The sequence below is a fragment of the Neodiprion virginianus genome, chromosome 3, assembly GCF_021901495.1.
Source record: "Neodiprion virginianus isolate iyNeoVirg1 chromosome 3, iyNeoVirg1.1, whole genome shotgun sequence".
Taxonomy (NCBI): domain Eukaryota; kingdom Metazoa; phylum Arthropoda; class Insecta; order Hymenoptera; family Diprionidae; genus Neodiprion; species Neodiprion virginianus.
Window position 1 is genome coordinate 29,380,892 of NC_060879.1, and position 18,533 is coordinate 29,399,424.

General features: G+C 42.7%; 1 protein-coding gene across 2 annotated transcripts in view; it reads right to left on the minus strand.

Annotated features, from left to right (window-relative positions):
* LOC124300568 (neurotrimin-like) overlaps window positions 1-16,259 on the minus strand; it is a 49,255-nt gene extending 32,996 nt beyond the window's left edge. For both annotated transcript variants that reach the window (XM_046754796.1, XM_046754794.1), the window contains exon 1: window positions 16,175-16,259. In XM_046754796.1, coding sequence (XP_046610752.1) covers window positions 16,175-16,244 — 70 coding nt within the window. In that variant the 5' untranslated portion in view covers window positions 16,245-16,259. The remainder of the gene's footprint in view (window positions 1-16,174) is intronic.
* Between the last annotated feature and the right edge of the window lie 2,274 nt (window positions 16,260-18,533).

Genomic DNA, 18,533 nt, shown 5'->3' on the forward strand with positions numbered 1-18,533 from the left:
GCCGATTCCCGGTGCGCGGTTTTAGTCCTCGCGAGGAATTAGCTCGGATGCGTCTTAGTTCGTTTTTATTACTTTTTTATCAAATATATTCTGGGTAAAATATACTTGCTTAAATTTGCACAATTCTTCACACGTCAAAACCGTAAAAACTATGAAAAATGCCCCACGGTTGTGACGTTGAAACGTTATCAGTTCGAATTAATTGAAACACAAATTTCTACCAAGAGTTGAAGAAATCACAGAAGCAATAAGGAAATTGCTCGAAGAGAAACGTTCATTGACGTAACGGTGATCATATTTCAACTCATTGTCAGATAAGGAAACGAAAATCAAGCTTATAACAATTCAGACGTATAATATATCAGGGGGAAAAAATAAAGTTTTTCTTTGCAGAATTAAGTTGAATCGCACTTATCGCCCTGTACTTTAATCTCTTCGCCGACGTGGTACCGAGCGTAACTGTTCAGGCAATATTCCGCACCAGGTATATAAGCCGCGGGCGTTGCCAAAACGGTAGACGTAGAAACGCGCAACACTTCTTGTCAGCAGTTGCGGATGAGTAGATATAATATGTCAGTGGCGACGATCAATGGCTGAAATATACGCATCCGCGTCGACATAGTTTCGCGAATCGCTTAACACGACTACGGATTCCGTATCCCGATTCGGTTCGTATTATCACATGTTTACTACATATAACAAAAAAGCGTGGCAGTGATTGAACATTTTTCGCCGAAGAGTCGAGCATCTCCACAAAAGATGTCCAAGAACTATTTCGCCGGTACTTCAACCGGGCCTACCGGGCTTCCGCTGGTTCGTCGAGGCTTTTAATATAAATACACGACGGGTCCGAAAATGGCACCGCGTCTTTGAACGGAATGACCAGTGGCCATTCACGTCCCTAATATATGAGCACCTATACAAACATGCGTCTACTTGGTCGACTCTCGAGAAGGGACGCCGCCTGCCCTCCGAAACCCCCGACGTTAGAAGGTCGGGAGTAAAAGTTGAGCGGTAGATTTTCCGTCAGAATAAGCGGGGTATCCGGACCCACGGCGCTGCCACTTGTGGGACAATCTTTTTCCCCGTTGTCCAGCCGACGAGGTTTCCCTCGGTCGAGAACATGAGTCTTGACTCGTGCCTCGGCAACACGCATTACGAGTAGTTCACTGCGATCGGTAACTAATGACCAGAGTTGAGAGGCGGAGGAGTGGGGTCGGGGGTTGGGGTTGGGGAAGGGTGGAAGTAGTGCGAGATAGAGCCATTGTTGGCTGGATCGCTGGCTGCTTGGCACAGTTGAGATAACAACACAGCCGGCAGGCAGTTAACACTCTCCAACTGTATATTTATGGAACTAGGCTCAGCGGCGGTCTGATTCTCGTTAAATTTATCATGCATATCTATATTATACAGCTCTTATATTTATCTCTCTTATTTGCAAAACCCGCACTACTCGCAATCAGCCGGAATGCCGCACGTCACGGAGGAACCTCCACGCAGGTAGGTGTACTATACCTAATCGAGGGGCGCGTACCACTTGCCGCATTTCCATCTCGCTCCCAGACTTGACGCGACTTATACAAGTAATGAATATCAAGCGAGAATTCCGGTTCCATCGGGGCAACCTTGTGAAAGCAATATTAGCGGTGTACCGCGGATTCGGAATAGGTACTCGCTACTTGTACACATACCGTACCGCCGACTCGAAATCATATATGCCGTCTGGATATTCCTATTCACGGTGAACCTTGCCTGTAGGTACATACATCGGTAGACTTGGTTCCGATGCTTCGTGTTTACCCAAGGGTGACAGAAGTCCGTGATCGTATACCACGTCTGCTGGAAATTGTATCCTGCTTAAGGAGATCATACGTCAAGCGAGAATCTAACTAGAAACAGCCCATTCGCTCACACGTCACCTGCAATTGACTGCACTCCGTTATGAATAATACCTTGGGTCTACTCGCTACTCTGAGGCTGGATTTTGGTAAGAATGGAACAGTAGTCGTCGACCGCTGACCCTCGCCAACCACGAGTGCGAATAGTTTCTAGCATTTGCTTCGCGTCTCATCAGAGAGAAAAAATTATACCGGCAGTGCTGAGAATACGTTGGAATACGCTTAATGCGCGTTACAATTTACCTCGGCATAAAAACTGGGGGAATAAAATATGGAGATGGACTGAACTGAAGGGAAGTTCACGTTAAATTGCAAGTACGATTTTGTCTCAGCGAAAAGCTACGACGAATGTAAAGGGGAAGCGACTTCAATGCGGCTGGTACGTAAAGGTAATTGGGTTTCATACGTTCTCAAGGGTCCGTCGATCCGTGAAATCCCCTTTAGCCGAGAAATTTTATCATCTGATTATTCGGGTGGAACAAAACGCAAATATCAAAAGGTACTACGGAGGTATAAGACGTGGTACCGAACGATGGCTGAATATCTACGCCCCGAACAAAGTATTGAAAACGAATTGCACCTACTTAGAGGCTTAAACCAGTGAGATCATCCGTTTCCTCGAAATTTTACCGTCTCTTTGTTCTGGTTTTAATTTGTGGTTTCAAATGACGAGCAAAGAACTTGATCAACGGTCGAGCGAGCTGCTCGAACGACATTGTCTCGATGCTATTAGTCTTACTCTGCGGGATTCGCGCTCGTAATTACCGAATATATAACCATTGAAATCCTCCAGGATAAAAAGGTGGCACGAGAAACCACGCCGGTTGTTCAAAAGGCTTTTCAACTCCTCCAGGACGTTCCGACAAAAGTGTATTGTGGCACGAATAACACTTTCGTAAATGTGGCATACGAATTGACGATTTATCATTTCCAGGGAATCCCTTATCGCGTGGGCAGTGTCATCTTCTTAAGCGCCTTCTTCCCAACCCTCTTCCACACCCTGCAGGTGAAAAATACCGGCGTTCCCGCAGTTGCCCCTCGAATGAGTGTGTAATATCTGTTGGAATCCGGACCGAGGGAGAATACAATTTATACCGCCAACTTTGACGATTGCGGAAGCGAACGCGGAACGGCCGCGCGTCGGAAACGCGACAACGAGCACGGAGGCGCGTGCCCAAGTGGTGATAGCCCGGCCGAACGAGCCCCAGGAATCAGATTCATTAGCAAATACCCGTGGTATGTTTCTAATGAATAGAGGCACGAATCCTGGCTTTGATGATAAGATCCTGTCTAGGTCGGAGGGCTACTCACCCCTGACCCGCGACCACGAAGCACGTGAGTTGTTACCCCAGAGTCCTCAAATCTTGGAGCCGCGCTTTGATCCTCTCCGCACGCTTGCCTGAACGTCTCGAAGCTTGACTGTCGTCGCCAAGTTGTCCGAGCTCAAGGATCATGAGATCCTCGGACGCAACTTCACGGCCAGTCGCCGGCGTCCCCTCGCGGTTCCTTTTTCTTTATACCTTTCCAAGTCGGTGTTCGATCTTCCTGCACCCTCTCATATTCAATGGGCTCCGATTATCCGACCGGCGACGAGGAGGGAAATTAAGGGACGCCAACTCCGTCCTCGAGTTCTCCCATTGTTCCGAAGCCCCGTCCCTTCGCTTGATGACACGAGTCAATCACTTGGTTGGATAACGTCGCCGTCATTGTTCTCCCCGACTTCCTTCGATTGTGTTTAGGCTCAGCGCGAAATGTGAAACGTGAAATACGAAACGCGAGAAGCAAAGTGCCGGAGGAATTGGCGGAAGACCTTTCATCGCCCGATTCTCCATGTAAACCTGTTGATTTAGCTCCGAGTATTATGAGCTGGTCGTCTATATAGACAGGCCGCTGAGAACACCTTCGGTAAACTCAATTCTACCCCTCGTTCTTAATCATGCTGAGCAAATCTAACTTCCACAACCAGCACCGTGGACTAACTTCGGCTTGATTAAGCTCTACAGTCGGGTTTTAACGACCCTGTAATTCATAAGTGTAATGGCAAATTCTATTATTTAGCACTGAGTGGTCAATAGTTGTCGAGGTCCCAATACGCATTGTCTTCTATAATGAGACCGCAAATTCAGGAAACCCGCCGTCTTACCGAAAAAGTCATCTCAATTATTACGGTCAAATCGATACAGCTTGCAGTATCAATTCAATGGTGCAAGTCTACAGAGATTTATAGTAATGCGAGTTGTCGTTTTGACCGTAAGAAAGTGGTAGAAAATTTCTTACAAGAAATTAGTAAAGCGAATGACTGGCTCCTTAGGTAGAGGCATCAATGGTCGGAATAATTTTCCGTTAAATTTTTCAACAATTGTTTTCTGATTAGGTAGAAATTCGCTGAACTGAGTCAATTAATTTTTGGCTTCTTTTCAATTTCAGCTGCCGAATTGAACAAAAGCATTCTGTAATGGTTGGATCGACGGCACAGGCGAGTGTAACCTACTTTGAATAAAATAAACATCTGTGACGTATCTGAAAATATCTTAGCGAAATAGGAAGTGAGTTCATCCGTTGAAATAGTTCAGAAAAGAATCGTTCAACAAATTAACCGTCAAACTGTCAAATTTTAAATTGACGGCAGAACCTATCAATACTTCAATTTACGAACTAACAACTGATCGACTCCAGCTCCAATTCCTCTATGCCGACAAATCAATCTCACCTTTGAGCTCAAAATCCCCAAGGGAATGTCTCCTGTTATAATTTATCATGTATATCAGTATAGATATACACCTATATACATCGACGCGGTGTAAAGTCATTGAAAAAATAAACGTTGGGAAAAAAATTCGATCCACACCGATGCAAGACTTGAATTCAACTTAAAGAGACGAGGCTGTCGTGCCTTAAAGGAGAGAAAAGAAAGCGAATGACCAAGTTTTCAAGGGTATACAACCATCGCAGTGTTCAGCGTCTAAATTTGTTTATCAGACTTCGCGGACTGGTTTTCCCGAGTGAAATCGTCACGGTGTATGCGTGAAAATTATTACAGACAGTAGGAATAGGTGTCTAGGTGTTGTATGCAATGCCTATAGACGAGCGAGACGATACACAAACGAAACGAAAACATGCCACGATTTCGCGTATATACGAAAGGGTGGCGGCGTGGCTGTCTGGGAATAGAGAAATGCTCCATGGATAGACCCACCGAAAAGGTCAGATAACGCTTATCTGTTTCCTGGATTTATTGCCACTAGGAAAACGCAACCGGGGCCGCTCTTCGCAGCCTATTTCGATGTTAATTAGGTGTGATGTCAGAGTATTCTTGGTCGGTACTGTGGTCTCTGGACACGTGATTCGCGGGCGCTGTGGAGAGGCGGAGAAATTATGCAACAAACAAGCCCCGGTTTCGGTTGGAAATCCCGAATAAATCATGAGACTTGGAAAATTTCATCCGTTTTTCAACAAAAAAAAATTCTACTATTTTAAATAGTTAGACCGACGATGAATTGATTTCACGAGTGCGCATGATCGGGAGAACATTTCTCAACGGAAATGAACAAGTTCATCTACACGGTTATCTTCGTAAAGAGTCCGCAAAATTTTTCACTGTGACATGAAAGAGACTGATTAATCTGTATATCTCGATGCTGACAAATATTTGTCATTTCTCGGCAATTATAACTTGATTTTTTATCTCGAATTGTCATGGAGGTAACAACCACGGAGTGAAAGGACCGTTACGAGGGAAAAATGACAAAGGCACGATTGTATTCCCTTCTCCCCCCCCCCCCCCCCCCCCCCCGCCTTCAATGTATGGAAGCGCCGTTCATCTCCCCTATTGTTTCATTTATTGTTCGCAACGTTAAATATTCTCCGAGTGCAGTGATCTACTCCACCCCTCCTGTTATATTTGAGGCCAGATACACTGTTCGCAAATCGGTACATCATACATATTTCCAAGTGCTCGCAATCCGTCTGATACGCGGACTGGATTCTTATGCGTGCGTAGAGTGGGTAGACAGAAGTCGTCCAAGCGTGCAGAGATTTTACGAGAACGGTGGTTTCATATTTTTTAACGAATCGCACATTTTGTATAGAAAAAAACGATGAATACGAAAATTACGTATGATGATTATGATTCAAATTTCCTTACATATTCCTCCAAGCGTATGAATTCGTACACAACTATATTTAATCCTGACATTTTTCAAAATCTGTCAAAATTTTGGCCAAAATGCTAAGGAGGGTTTTTCTAATCGCAAGCTGTCAACGTTATTCTCTGTTGTCGCACTGCAAAACTCTTCCGGCATTGTTACAATAGCGAGACAGCTGGTTCCCGAATTAAGTTGGATTACAGGATAGAATCACAGAAGTATGTATATCATTTGCATACACAGACGTGGCGAGTGGTAAAATGGAAACAAATCGATTCTACGCGTAGGTATCTATAGGTTCGAATACTCAGACGAAGCTGGTCGTGCGGCAGCAGCGAGAAAATCTGTAGGTAAAAGGTGTGTTCTTGATTGAGCCATCGTGGGTTAGTTGTAATTGTTCCGAAAATGAATTAACGCGGTACACGCAATGCACTTTAACTTATTCAAGTCGACGTGCGGGGGCCGGGTGGGTACCTACCCACCACCTATCTTATACGCTTGAACAATGTAAATTATGTTAGTTGGACATGAACGAAACAAGGCGAGCGAGCGCGAAAGTTTTACGGGCGACTCTGTTCGATCGAAACGGTTGAACGAGAGGAGGGTTAATTCCCAATTTCTCAAATTTCAATCTGCCATAAAGTCGAAACGGCCGCGTTGGCAATCACATACCTACATTAGCGATAATTCAAACCCCGGTAATGCAATTTAATCATTCCTCGCTTGTTATGATAATCATTCGAAGCGTCGCACGTTATGATACATCCACGATGGAACAGAAATTTCATCGTCCCCTTACAATCGTTGGAAATGCGTTGGTACGGATATAAAACTTTTATGTATTCCATTAGTGAGGTACAGTGTTATAGATGACTGGCACGAAAAACTGAAGTGGAAACGATGCGCGTTGGCGAGGCGACGGAAATCCTCTATATTATACCTTTAACTCACACCAACGGTTCGGATCTCTGCAGATTTCGTGCTTCGTACTTGCGCGATGAGACGGACAGCGTAGTGCAAAGATAATGAGCCGAGTACAATCCCAGACGACAGATAACGGAAACTTTAACGGGGAACCAAGTGACGTACTGTACTGATACTCCCGGCGATACTACGATTTACTTTTATTTCCTCTCTTCACATCGCGGGTGATGAGGTGAAATCCCTTCATTTTTGACCATCGAGGTACAGATCACTGCGCGTCGCTGATACAACAAGGCGATATCAGCGCGATGCTCAAAACCCAAAGACGGCATTGAATGTCATTTACGTCTAACCAATTTTACATTGTACTTATACGGAGAAAAAGAATCGGTTACATCAGCTAACAAATCACGGCGAAGCGAAAAATTTAGCCGCTACGACCAAACATCGGTTAATTGAATCATTGATATCTTTGATAAAAAAGAAAAAAAAATCTTCAGTTACTTTGACTAATTTTCAGTGGCAGTTGGGTTCCAAATTTCTCTTTTCGTCGCAATTGATCCAACGGACTTCTTACAGTGGTAAGTAAAGCATGGAGACTTGCGTGGAAATTTTACAGATTTGACTGATTGAATTAGATCAAAAGAATGTATTAAAGGCAAGAATTAATGATGCAGGGTAGAGACTATCATTTTGGCGAACAGGTTGATTGAATTAAAAATGTAAAATCATCTGGGAAAGCGGGTCAAGCTTTTCGTTGAAAGCGGCTGAAATGGCGGTAATCAGGCTTATCGTTATCTCGTTATAATTACCGTTAAAACCTCAAAGTGCAAGGCCGTTAAATCTCGAGACCGGCGACGTTCACTTTGATATTCTTTAAATATTCACATCCCACGTTCCCTGAGGCTTCAAGTTACGCAGCTAGTACGTTGCCCGAAAGGTATTCCTTCAAAAATTCATTCGAAATTACGTTTATTTTGAATAGAAGGTTAACTCGACGCGCGTGCATATCCATCGTCTAGACTTCGTAGCCAATGAGGGGCGAGATCCGTGTTGCTGATCCAACGTAGAGTAGCAGTGGCATATTATCAAATTCTCAGGAATAAAATTTTTTGATCCAAAGAATGAAGGAGGGAAAGAAGAAGAAGAAGAAGAAGAAGAAGAAGAAGAATAAAAAAATACACACAGACTGAATCACGCAAAGAATGATGTAGAGGTTGTTTGAAATCCAGCGAGATCTACGGTGAGAAATTGAATTCTGGCAATTTGTAACACGCCATCTCGCACAATGCGAAAACTTGAATCAAGGCCAGACACGATGTGCCGAACTCGGAGTTTGCGAATTTCCCTCTCCCGATCTCCCGTCGTTCCGAAGGAATGTCTGCTACTTTTTTTCTATCCAACTATCTCACCGATATATTATACAGCGATTCTCCTTTCCGACAGCTACGCGCCTATACGATGCCAGCGACGGAGCCAAGGCAATCCGCACTTTATTTAAACATGCTATATACCCATAAAAAATAACGTCGCCCCTTTGGCTGGGCCAGTTTCATCCTCTCCCTTTTGTACAGTATATACTTTTTTTGTTCTCTATCAAATAAAAACTATTTCACGAAAAATGTGCACATCGCGTATATCTTCGATCGAGTTTCTTGCAGAATGGGAATTTAAATACGTGCAAATTCAATGCGAATATCAGGCATACTATTACCGAGCCGCGTGATCGCGGGAAGCAAGTCCCGAAACCAGGAGTCAACTTTACCGCGTACGTAAAAAAGCTTCCCCAACTTTGGTTGGTCCCGTGAAATCCGGACATTTCTACGGCATCGAGGCGAATCGAAATCGACAACGATCATTTCTCTGCAGAAAGATCAATGATATTCTGTGTTCGGACGTTAATAGGTTGGACGCGTGACGTGGGCCCTTCGTTCGGTTCATCGATTCGTCGATTCGTCGGACGAAAAGTGTTTCCCATTATCCGTTCCTGGTGTGCTCCGCGTGTACGGGCACGACACTTCGCGGCTAATAGTCCCGATAACTTTTCTATCCTTCGGCAACGGCTCCGCAGTCTTCCAATGACCTATGAGGTGGTCACGTTCTCTCCCGTGTATTTTTAACCAACCCACCGGATCGTCCGTGACGAATTTTCACCCCCCTATCGTCCAATTCCCATTTCATTTATTAAACGATGATGTATTTTCAGCTTGAAACTTTGCTAACCCAAAGCGAATGTATGAATAGTCTCGCTATGCCGGAGCATATGCCGGATTTTCTCCTCGAACTAAATATAGACAAGTCTGAATGACGTGAACCGGATTCTGTGATTCCGTTTTGGTAAAGATAATTCAATTTAAACATTTGCCAAGAGTGTCTTGCATGTTGTCATATGTGCCGGGCAGAAAATCTGTGAGACATAATTTCGTTTCATTTCGGTTATACCCGTAATCGCTAATTCAGAAGCGAGTCAATTTGCAACCTCATAACGGTAATTAACTAACAACAATAACTTCGTATTGAAGAGCTAGGCTAACGCTTACGTCACTTCGAGAATCTGCGGAGCAGCTTGATATGAAATCGCGGATTATACTTACGCCATGCATCCGCGAATAAGCCCGATATTTCCATCGGATCAACGTTTCGCTCAAATACGTAACAGTCAAAGCGCTTCCAAGTAACGAGGCAATCTCAATTAACAACCTCACTCCATACTAGCCCTTCTGCAAGTGGATACGTCGCGTCGTGTCGGTATACGTATACAGACTCATGTCATTGGGCAGAGAGAATTGCTACGATGTACAGGGACCCCATCAAGCACCCGTGCAGCTGTTATCACCCTATCGCTAGCTATGAAATTTCAGCGGGTGCATATCTTCCAATTTTTGCAGCAGGGCCAATACCCCGCTGAATGATCGATTGACCAAATTAAAATAGCTCCAGGATTTCTTCGAACCGAATTTACTCAGCGTGGCACATTTCCTCTGCTTCGGCACGTCAGTTTTTTCCCTCGATAAATTTCTGCGAAGAGTGCGCGCGGCAGTCCGCCAACACTTCTTATCCCAGTCATATTGGCCATGTTTGAAGAATTAGCTTGCAAAGTCGTGTAGCTATGCCGTGGCTGAAGATATTTCATCTATAGGCGGAACTTTATACGTCCAGTTGTCTCGGCGTGTGTACGCGGCGTAATTAACGGCAATTTCTTGCTCGTGAGCTACATTTTTTTACCTTTTTACTGTGGGTTATTTCACAGGGCATTGAGTAATGCGCCACGTATTTCTATATAGTTACAATAACAAATTGAAAAAAAAAAATCATTAAAAAAAAACCTGGAACTTCAACATCTCCACAAATATAAAGCCGGGGCACGAACGATTGTGAAACTATACATCATCTGCATATTTTACTCAAAATGCACAAGCCGCCTGAGCTTTCCTACAGTGCCCGTAGAGCAGATGCTCGAAATTTTTCGAAATAAAAAATTGAACAGTCAACATCAGACGAAGATCTTTGAAGAACGAATTTGCACATCAAAGAGTATTCGGAAAATGAAAGGGTGTACCAGGTATCGAAGTACATGTTTTTCCCGCATCTTCTAGTAAAGGTGGTAAACCTTCAACGCACGCAACCTGCACGGGTCAACGAAGAACGCCAAATTCCCAACGGCTGATTAGCCGGGCAGCGTGGGATGTCGACGGTGGGGTTTATTGCCGCCCCATCATCAACCTCATTAAGAGTGACCCACGCATTCGACCTCTTCGTCCTTTTCGAGTCTCATTCGGCCGATCGCTCCCCGCGTTCAACGATTTCAAATTTACAACCCCCCCTCCCCAACCGTATCAACACGCCAACTACTTTATGGTCCGGAATGTTTGACTCCCCAATTAATTGTACCCTGGTTTATTGGGTTCTGTGAGGCCGTGAAGATTGCCCCGCGATTATGACTTAATTAGCACGCGCGTGTGCGGTATGTTACGTATTACTGAATATCTGTTCAATGTCCAAGGGTTCAAAATTCACGCCAACTAACATTCGAACGAAAGTTCAACCGCGTGTCGACTGCAGCCGCAGAAACGGGTGATTAAAATTTTCAATTCAGAACTGTGGGCAACGGTTTGCGAAACTGACGTAACGCCGAGATTATTAGAATCATACCGCGTATACCGAAGTCTAATATCGGCGAGATTATCTCGAGGTATATTTTCACGCCGCACCCCCCGAAATCCCCTTTTCAAATATAACCGCGGCGAATGGATGTCTCCGGCTTGGCTCGTGGAGTCGGCGCGTGGTTCCCAACAAAGAACACCTTATACCACCAAGCTAGCGCATAAACTTCGTAGCCGCGGGATGCTCCAAGAAAACCTGAGGACCGGGTGCGTATATACATATATATATCGTTGAATGAAATATCCGGATTCCCCCGATTGAACAAACGAGGAAGCCCTTGAAATGGCGTGTAATCAAAAGCATGCTCTGCCCTCCTTCTCCCGTCGTCACTTTCAGAGAATGCCTTCGGCAATTTTAACCACGTCATCGACTAGAAGTACTCACAACAACATTTATCGAGTTTCAAATTTCCGTCGTTCGTCAATAATTGTTCGAAACTCTGCAACATCAAAAGCCCGTTGAAGCGTCATCGAACGCCGTTCCCTATGCGATTATAATATCACCCAGCTGTACCAAAATTACAGTTTACAATTATCGAGAGATGGTTACGAAAGTAAAAGAATTTGTCCGAGTGAAAGGCATCGTAGATATTCAAGCTACGCTTAAACAAGATAAGAAAAAAGCATTTGCAACGATTTTTGGGAACCAAATTACCCGAATGATCGTGTAAGAAGTGAACTCGTCGAATCGGCGCCAAAATTTATCAGCAATTTGAATGAAATTACTATACATATGCATATGCACAACTGCATAATTGCAATGACAAGCGATATTTAAGTGGAGGTAATTACATCGTATACAAGCGCGATAATCGATTTGATTATGCAAATCGATTGAAATGGTAAACACACACGTTTATAATACCGATCTCATTTCATTCGACAATAAAATTTTACTGCTCGTACTTGCGAGGTAAATTTTCAAGATCGCGTATAATAACCGGCATACAGATAGTTTCTCTGCAATCTTTACACTCGAGGTGCACCTAGACTTTTCTACAATACTCGTGTAGAAACTCTCTGCAATGTACTGATTTGCATCACAGTATATGCATATGGGCTATTCCGCGTCAACCGGATCAGTCATCTCTCAGATATTTTTTTAATTTGGCATGTGGATTGTGTGTGAGGAGTTAGATTTTTGTGCCAAAGCGCGAATCTCATAATGCAAAATTCGATTTTTTATTAACAATAACAAATTAGACTCCCATTTTTTTCAAAAATTCATAACTTTGGCAAAAAATTAGATACAATATATATTTTTTTTTCAAATTACGCGGAAAGCTCCATAGAATTTAAAAAAAAATACTAAATGGTAAAAAAAAGTTGTTATCAATTGTTTATTTAACAATTAATTTTTCAAAGATTTTTAAAACAGTGACTGACACGATCAAAAAATTTTTTTTAAATTCTGACATGTTCCTTGAACTGTACTACAACCTGTGAATTAATTCCAGAGGGGTGTTTTTCTTCGTTTTTGAGTAAAAAATCATTAAAGGTGTCGATGCGCGTGAAATTGCGGCGCGCCGAGTCTCTACGTAATGGCGGGCGGCCGGTTGCCGTCCACCGCTACCCCGCGGTGGCGTCGCAGCGTTATTTTAGAGTCATTTTCACGATGTAGGACATGATTGAAGAATGTGAAAAAAATACTGTACCTTCACAAGGCCTGCTCAAAGCGATAAGTGTAGTTTCAGGAATGTGTTTTTCACCGTTTTTTTATTACAGAGATTCGAAATACACACCATGAGAGTGCACATAAATGATAATAATTACATAACTTGCTACTTATTTTAAAATAAAAACACATTCTTGAAACTTCACTTATCGCTTTGAGCAGGCCTTGTGAAGGTACAGTATTTTTTTCAGATTTTTCAATCATGTCCTACATCGTGAAAATGACTCTAAAATAACGCTGCGACGCCACCGCGGGGTAGCGGTGGACGGCAACCGGCCGCCCGCCATTACGTAGAGACTCGGCGCGCCGCAATTTCACGCGCATCGACACCTTTAATGATTTTTTACTCAAAAACGAAGAAAAACACCCCTCTGGAATTAATTCACAGGTTGTAGTACAGTTCAAGGAACATGTCAGAATTTAAAAAAAATTTTTTGATCGTGTCAGTCACTGTTTTAAAAATCTTTGAAAAATTAATTGTTAAATAAACAATTGATAACAACTTTTTTTTACCATTTAGTATTTTTTTTTAAATTCTATGGAGCTTTCCGCGTAATTTGAAAAAAAAATATATATTGTATCTAATTTTTTGCCAAAGTTATGAATTTTTGAAAAAAATGGGAGTCTAATTTGTTATTGTTAATAAAAAATCGAATTTTGCATTATGAGATTCGCGCTTTGGCACAAAAATCTAACTCCTCACACACAATCCACATGCCAAATTAAAAAAATATCTGAGAGATGACTGATCCGGTTGACGCGGAATAGCCCATATACATTCCTTTATAATTTCTTCGAAGGATTGCTGTTCCATAGTCAATCATACCCTACGGATCCTGGTTCCTCGAGCAGCTGTCACTGTCAGAATATTCATGGTGTCAATAAGAGTCCACACCGATTAGTGTAAAGTTGAACATCGTCGGTGTAAATCGTTCGATTCTCGACACCAAGTGGTCTTAAAATCAACACCAATATTATCGCTGCTACATTTAACACCGCATTTCCACCGTCGTAACCGGAAACCCGATGTAAATTCTGGGTCGACGATAGGCGGCAATAGCTATTGCCGGGCTAGTCCAACACCCTGCATCGCGATCAAGCAAGAGGGAGAATAGCGTGCGAGCATCGAACCACTTCAATCAGCAGCCACATGGCGTGCTCAAATGAGCTTTACTCCGAATCGGAGACGAAACGCGTAGGAATCCGCATCGTACGCGGAGATTCTAGCCAACCACACGCGACTGGATCGTGGTGAGCCATGTGAAACGGATACCAATCCTGCCGAGATTTTCGACGGTGAGGCGAGCCTCGCGCTTCGGGGCGGTTTAACGGTGCCGTGCCGCTTCGCAAGTTCAAACATTGGATAGTCAGGTGACACAGGGTCCTGTTTGCCGAATTAGATGCAATCAAACGAGGGGAAATCCGCTGAGCAAACGTTGTTCACACTTGTTTGCTTGTCATAAATAGCATTCCGGTTAATTAATTACACCAGCGTGCAATTATAAACAAAGGAGAATTAAGGACTGCGTCTCGCGATGCTCATTACAGCAATGCCGCGAACCCGCCGCCCTTTTCCCGGATTATAATCACGCTCATTTTTTTCCTTATTCATTTTCCGTTCGTAATTTGTCAACGAAAGGTAAATTACATTGTGGGAATCTGCGGCATGTCGCTCTCCTTCGCCGCCTTCGTATTATGCTTTACGTTTTGTATGAGATTTTTTTTTTCTTTCTCTCTATTTTTTATACCTTCTCTCTTTATCTTCCTTGGGCACTTTTATCTCTCTTCTTATTTATTTTCATTTTAATTTGGTTTTTTTTTTTTTTTTTTTTTATTTCTTCTCCCATTTAAGTAACCCTTCGCTAACCGGAATCGTGCGGGAATAATTGCATACTTTGAATTTAAACCGATTAGAAAGACAAAGCCATGTTTGATCAAAGGAAAGAGGCTTCCGCGTTAAGTCTCCGCGAGTAATGCAATTAACTGTACTATTAGTTTCCTGTACACTGTGCAAATATTTGACATGTTTGAACGGACGGTTAAATTGGATACATTGACCCGTGAACTATACGTTCAGGGTTAGTAGGTATTGGTACGTATCAAATTCTATCGCGGGGGTCGTAGAAAACTTTTCGAAGGGACCAATAGAACTTTTTTCCTTTTTTTCTTCTCTTTTTTCATCAAAACTTATTTACTCGTTGATCGATAGTGATCGATACACCCGGATGAGAGTAAGGGTATACAACACCACTGCGTAATACATATACATGTACATGTGTGTGTGTACAATTCTGCCGAACTCTGAGTAAAGTCAGGGTGCATGAGAAAATATATTGTCGTTTTTTCAACGACCCGAAACGCGAAGAAGACAATGCCTGTACGAAGGATGAATACTTTATTATATCCGCGTTGTGAAAGAAAGTAATAAACGAAGTAGGAAATGTGATTAAAGGTCAGCCCTTGCATAACAATATGATAAGTAAGTATTACGCATAATTTGACAAGTGACGAAACTGTTGCGGCGTAATGACAATCCCATTATTCAAATGTTATACCTAGGTTTCATTTGGTATTGTGGTTAACGTGTTTCGTCCCCCCTTTACTACAATTCTACTGTGTGCTAACCGCGAAATGTAACAGTCGCGAGGGTGAATTTAGTTGCTCGAACCGATAATGCATCAAAGAACCGTCTCCTCAGATATTGGATCAATGTCGTCCTGCCATTGATACGCGGCTAATCGAAATCAAATTAATCAGGAACTGCCCTTCGCCACGGCTAATTCGATTCGAGTATCAGGCACCCCGCGGCGTGCGTCTAAGCAGCGTCGTCTATTTTTCATGGGAAATTTAATAAACGACTTGATTCCAGGCACTTGTTTTGTAAACTTGGCTTGTGAGCCCTGTTTGATGTGAAATTAGCTTCTCCAAAGGTCTCATATACCTTTAAATTATCACGCCAGGCGCGGTCGCGATTATCAAAGACATTGAACTGCAGGCCGAAGGAATTCTGAACCTCCATTAATCCGTGAAAATTGACTAAACACCGTAACGTTAACGACACTGTGTACTTGGCAATTACGGCTGAATGACGGAGGGACTATTTTTTACCCTCTTTCCGATCGTTGACTTTCCCCGTTTACATGGTTCAATTTCATTGTCAATACGAACCGATGTTCAAGCTGATGTAATTGTCACTAACCGTCGCTTGTTCAACATTGAATTTTAATTTTTTTTTTTTGAATTTTCCAACTCCTCCCTCGCGCCTATCCGATATACGTTGTAAGAAAATGACATGGTCTTCGAAAATAATGAAACTCGGTGAAAATAAACGTAGTCTTCCGACGTGAATGTAAATATATGAGGTGGTACCTGGTGCCGGATCAATCAGCGCCGAAACCCACGATGCAACGCAGATCGCCAAGAAGGTGTAACCGAGCATCGCGACGTCGAGGACGCGTGGACGTCAACTGGCGCCTGGTACTAAGCATCGCGACGTGCTGTCACGAATTTTGCTTGCCGCCAAGGGCGGGCGCAGGCGCCGCTTGCAAGCTCGTGAAGGAGAGTAGCAGGTGTGTGTGCACATGTTGAAGCCGCCGCGCCGGCACGGAATAACGGCGAGCGACGTAACAGCTTTGCCCGTGCATTAAGCACACTAGATGCTATCTGCTATTGATGAAATTTTATTTCAAGCTCTGTAGATAACTCGCCGAGGGTGGAAGGGTGAAAGGAATCTCCTTCGGTATATCGCGGGAGCTTTTGAGCGCCATTTTTCACCTACGAAATTGCAAAAAACGCAATATTTTCCCGTTGCAATAGCTCCACCGTATTTTTACCCATCCAGCTTTGCAGATGTGTGCACGCGCGCCGCTCGTTGGCGCAATAAAACACGCAGGTATAACAATTAATTAATTAAGAGAATACAGCTTGACAGGGAATGCAGCAGTGGAGCTTGCCAGGCGGCGAAGGTATACGTGTAAGCAGGTTGAAATACCGGCCTGTCTGGAGAATAAATGATAAATTAACAATTAATTGTGTGTGTACGTTTCTTTTAATCTCTACTTTTTCATCAACCGCTGACGACCTGCAGCTAAAAATGTGAGCGTGTAAAGAAACTCCTCTATGGTCCGGATCAAATTAATACCGTTCTGTATGCTGTAATGGACGATTGTATATAGTTTATTCGTCACGTCCAGCGATCCTACCTTTGCGATGAAATTTCTCCACCTGTTCCCCGTTTTCTCCAACTTTTCTTCACTTTCAATCGCACTTTTACTAGTTGCGAAAATATCACATCGGTGAATGGAAAGTTGTGGTTTATTCTGTAATTAGTTCGATGCCGTGCTTGGATTTCATGTCTGATCGTTGAGAATTCGTACGATCCTTACGTTAATTGTGCCGGACTCGGCATCTTGATATCAGCACGAACATAATTGACCAACTCCAATTCTTGTCCATACTGCGGTATATACATAAAATATTACTCAAGCTGCTTTGGGTATTGTAATTTGTCAGTGTCACTAGATTTAGCGAAATGTAGGTCTCATACATTCGTGGCTGTAAATCCGAAGGTGAATATATTTTCCGTCGACCGACATGCGAAGAAACGTTGGTACCTGCAATGAGAATTATACGTGTGGAAATTAAATTTGATATCAGAGATTTCGCCAATACTGATAATAATTCGTCACAGAATGTAATTTCTCGTTGAACTGTTATAGTCTACGATTTTTGTTCTCCCCTCATTCACGACTATTTCTGGGGTTCGATCAATTACTTCGGCTGTACACCACTCCGCAGCTAATTTCTGCTGATAATTGATGAGTTCCGTCTGAGGGAGGGGATTTTTATTATTTATTTCCCAGTATAAATGACATAAAACTTAATTCTTCATATTCTAATGGATGTTCACATACCATGTATGTCTGATTTATATTCACCTGCATATGTCCATTTTTGTGAAGGATTAAAGCCGAATCTCATACACATTTCAGGTGTCTGACGATCCATTACGCGATACGTAATTGCTGGACGCATGGGATGAGGGAATAGGAAACAAAAGAACTGAAAATCATCAATTATAACAATTTTTTTTTTTTATTCGATTCTTAATACAATCGATCATTTTCATCATCGTCGTTCTACATCTCTTGTGACACAATATTTTATAATAATTAGAGCACTGCACTTCTGCTAAAAATATAGACAATCGTGAAGCGCATAGATTGCAATCACCTACATATTTACAACACCCATTTTGAATTATGCATATATACACATTTTCATCGCCCCTTTGCGTTCAACTCGGAAGAAGGGTAGGTACATGCATACAATTTTTAAATCATAAGTCGGTGGGCGGCGTAAAATTTTACAAAATTCAATTTTCATGACGCGATCACTGCCATTGATATATGAAATTTAATAAATTTGTAATACTAATTAATAATATTCCCTTTATGAAAATCCTCAAGCAATCATCATTGCGCCACGAATAATTCTGTGTTCAATGAATTAATGTGCGTGAAGCTTCTATTCGCGGCACCACAATATTGTCTTATTAAACATCGCGTGATCGCTATGAAATTATCACGGATTGCTAAATTTCAATTATATCTTACAAAACTAAACGGTGCAAAAGAGACGTGTAATATTGCCCGAATTGTCATCTACCGTATTAATCGATATTATATAAGGTTCAACTGCATCGGTTCGGACAATTGGAAAACGTATG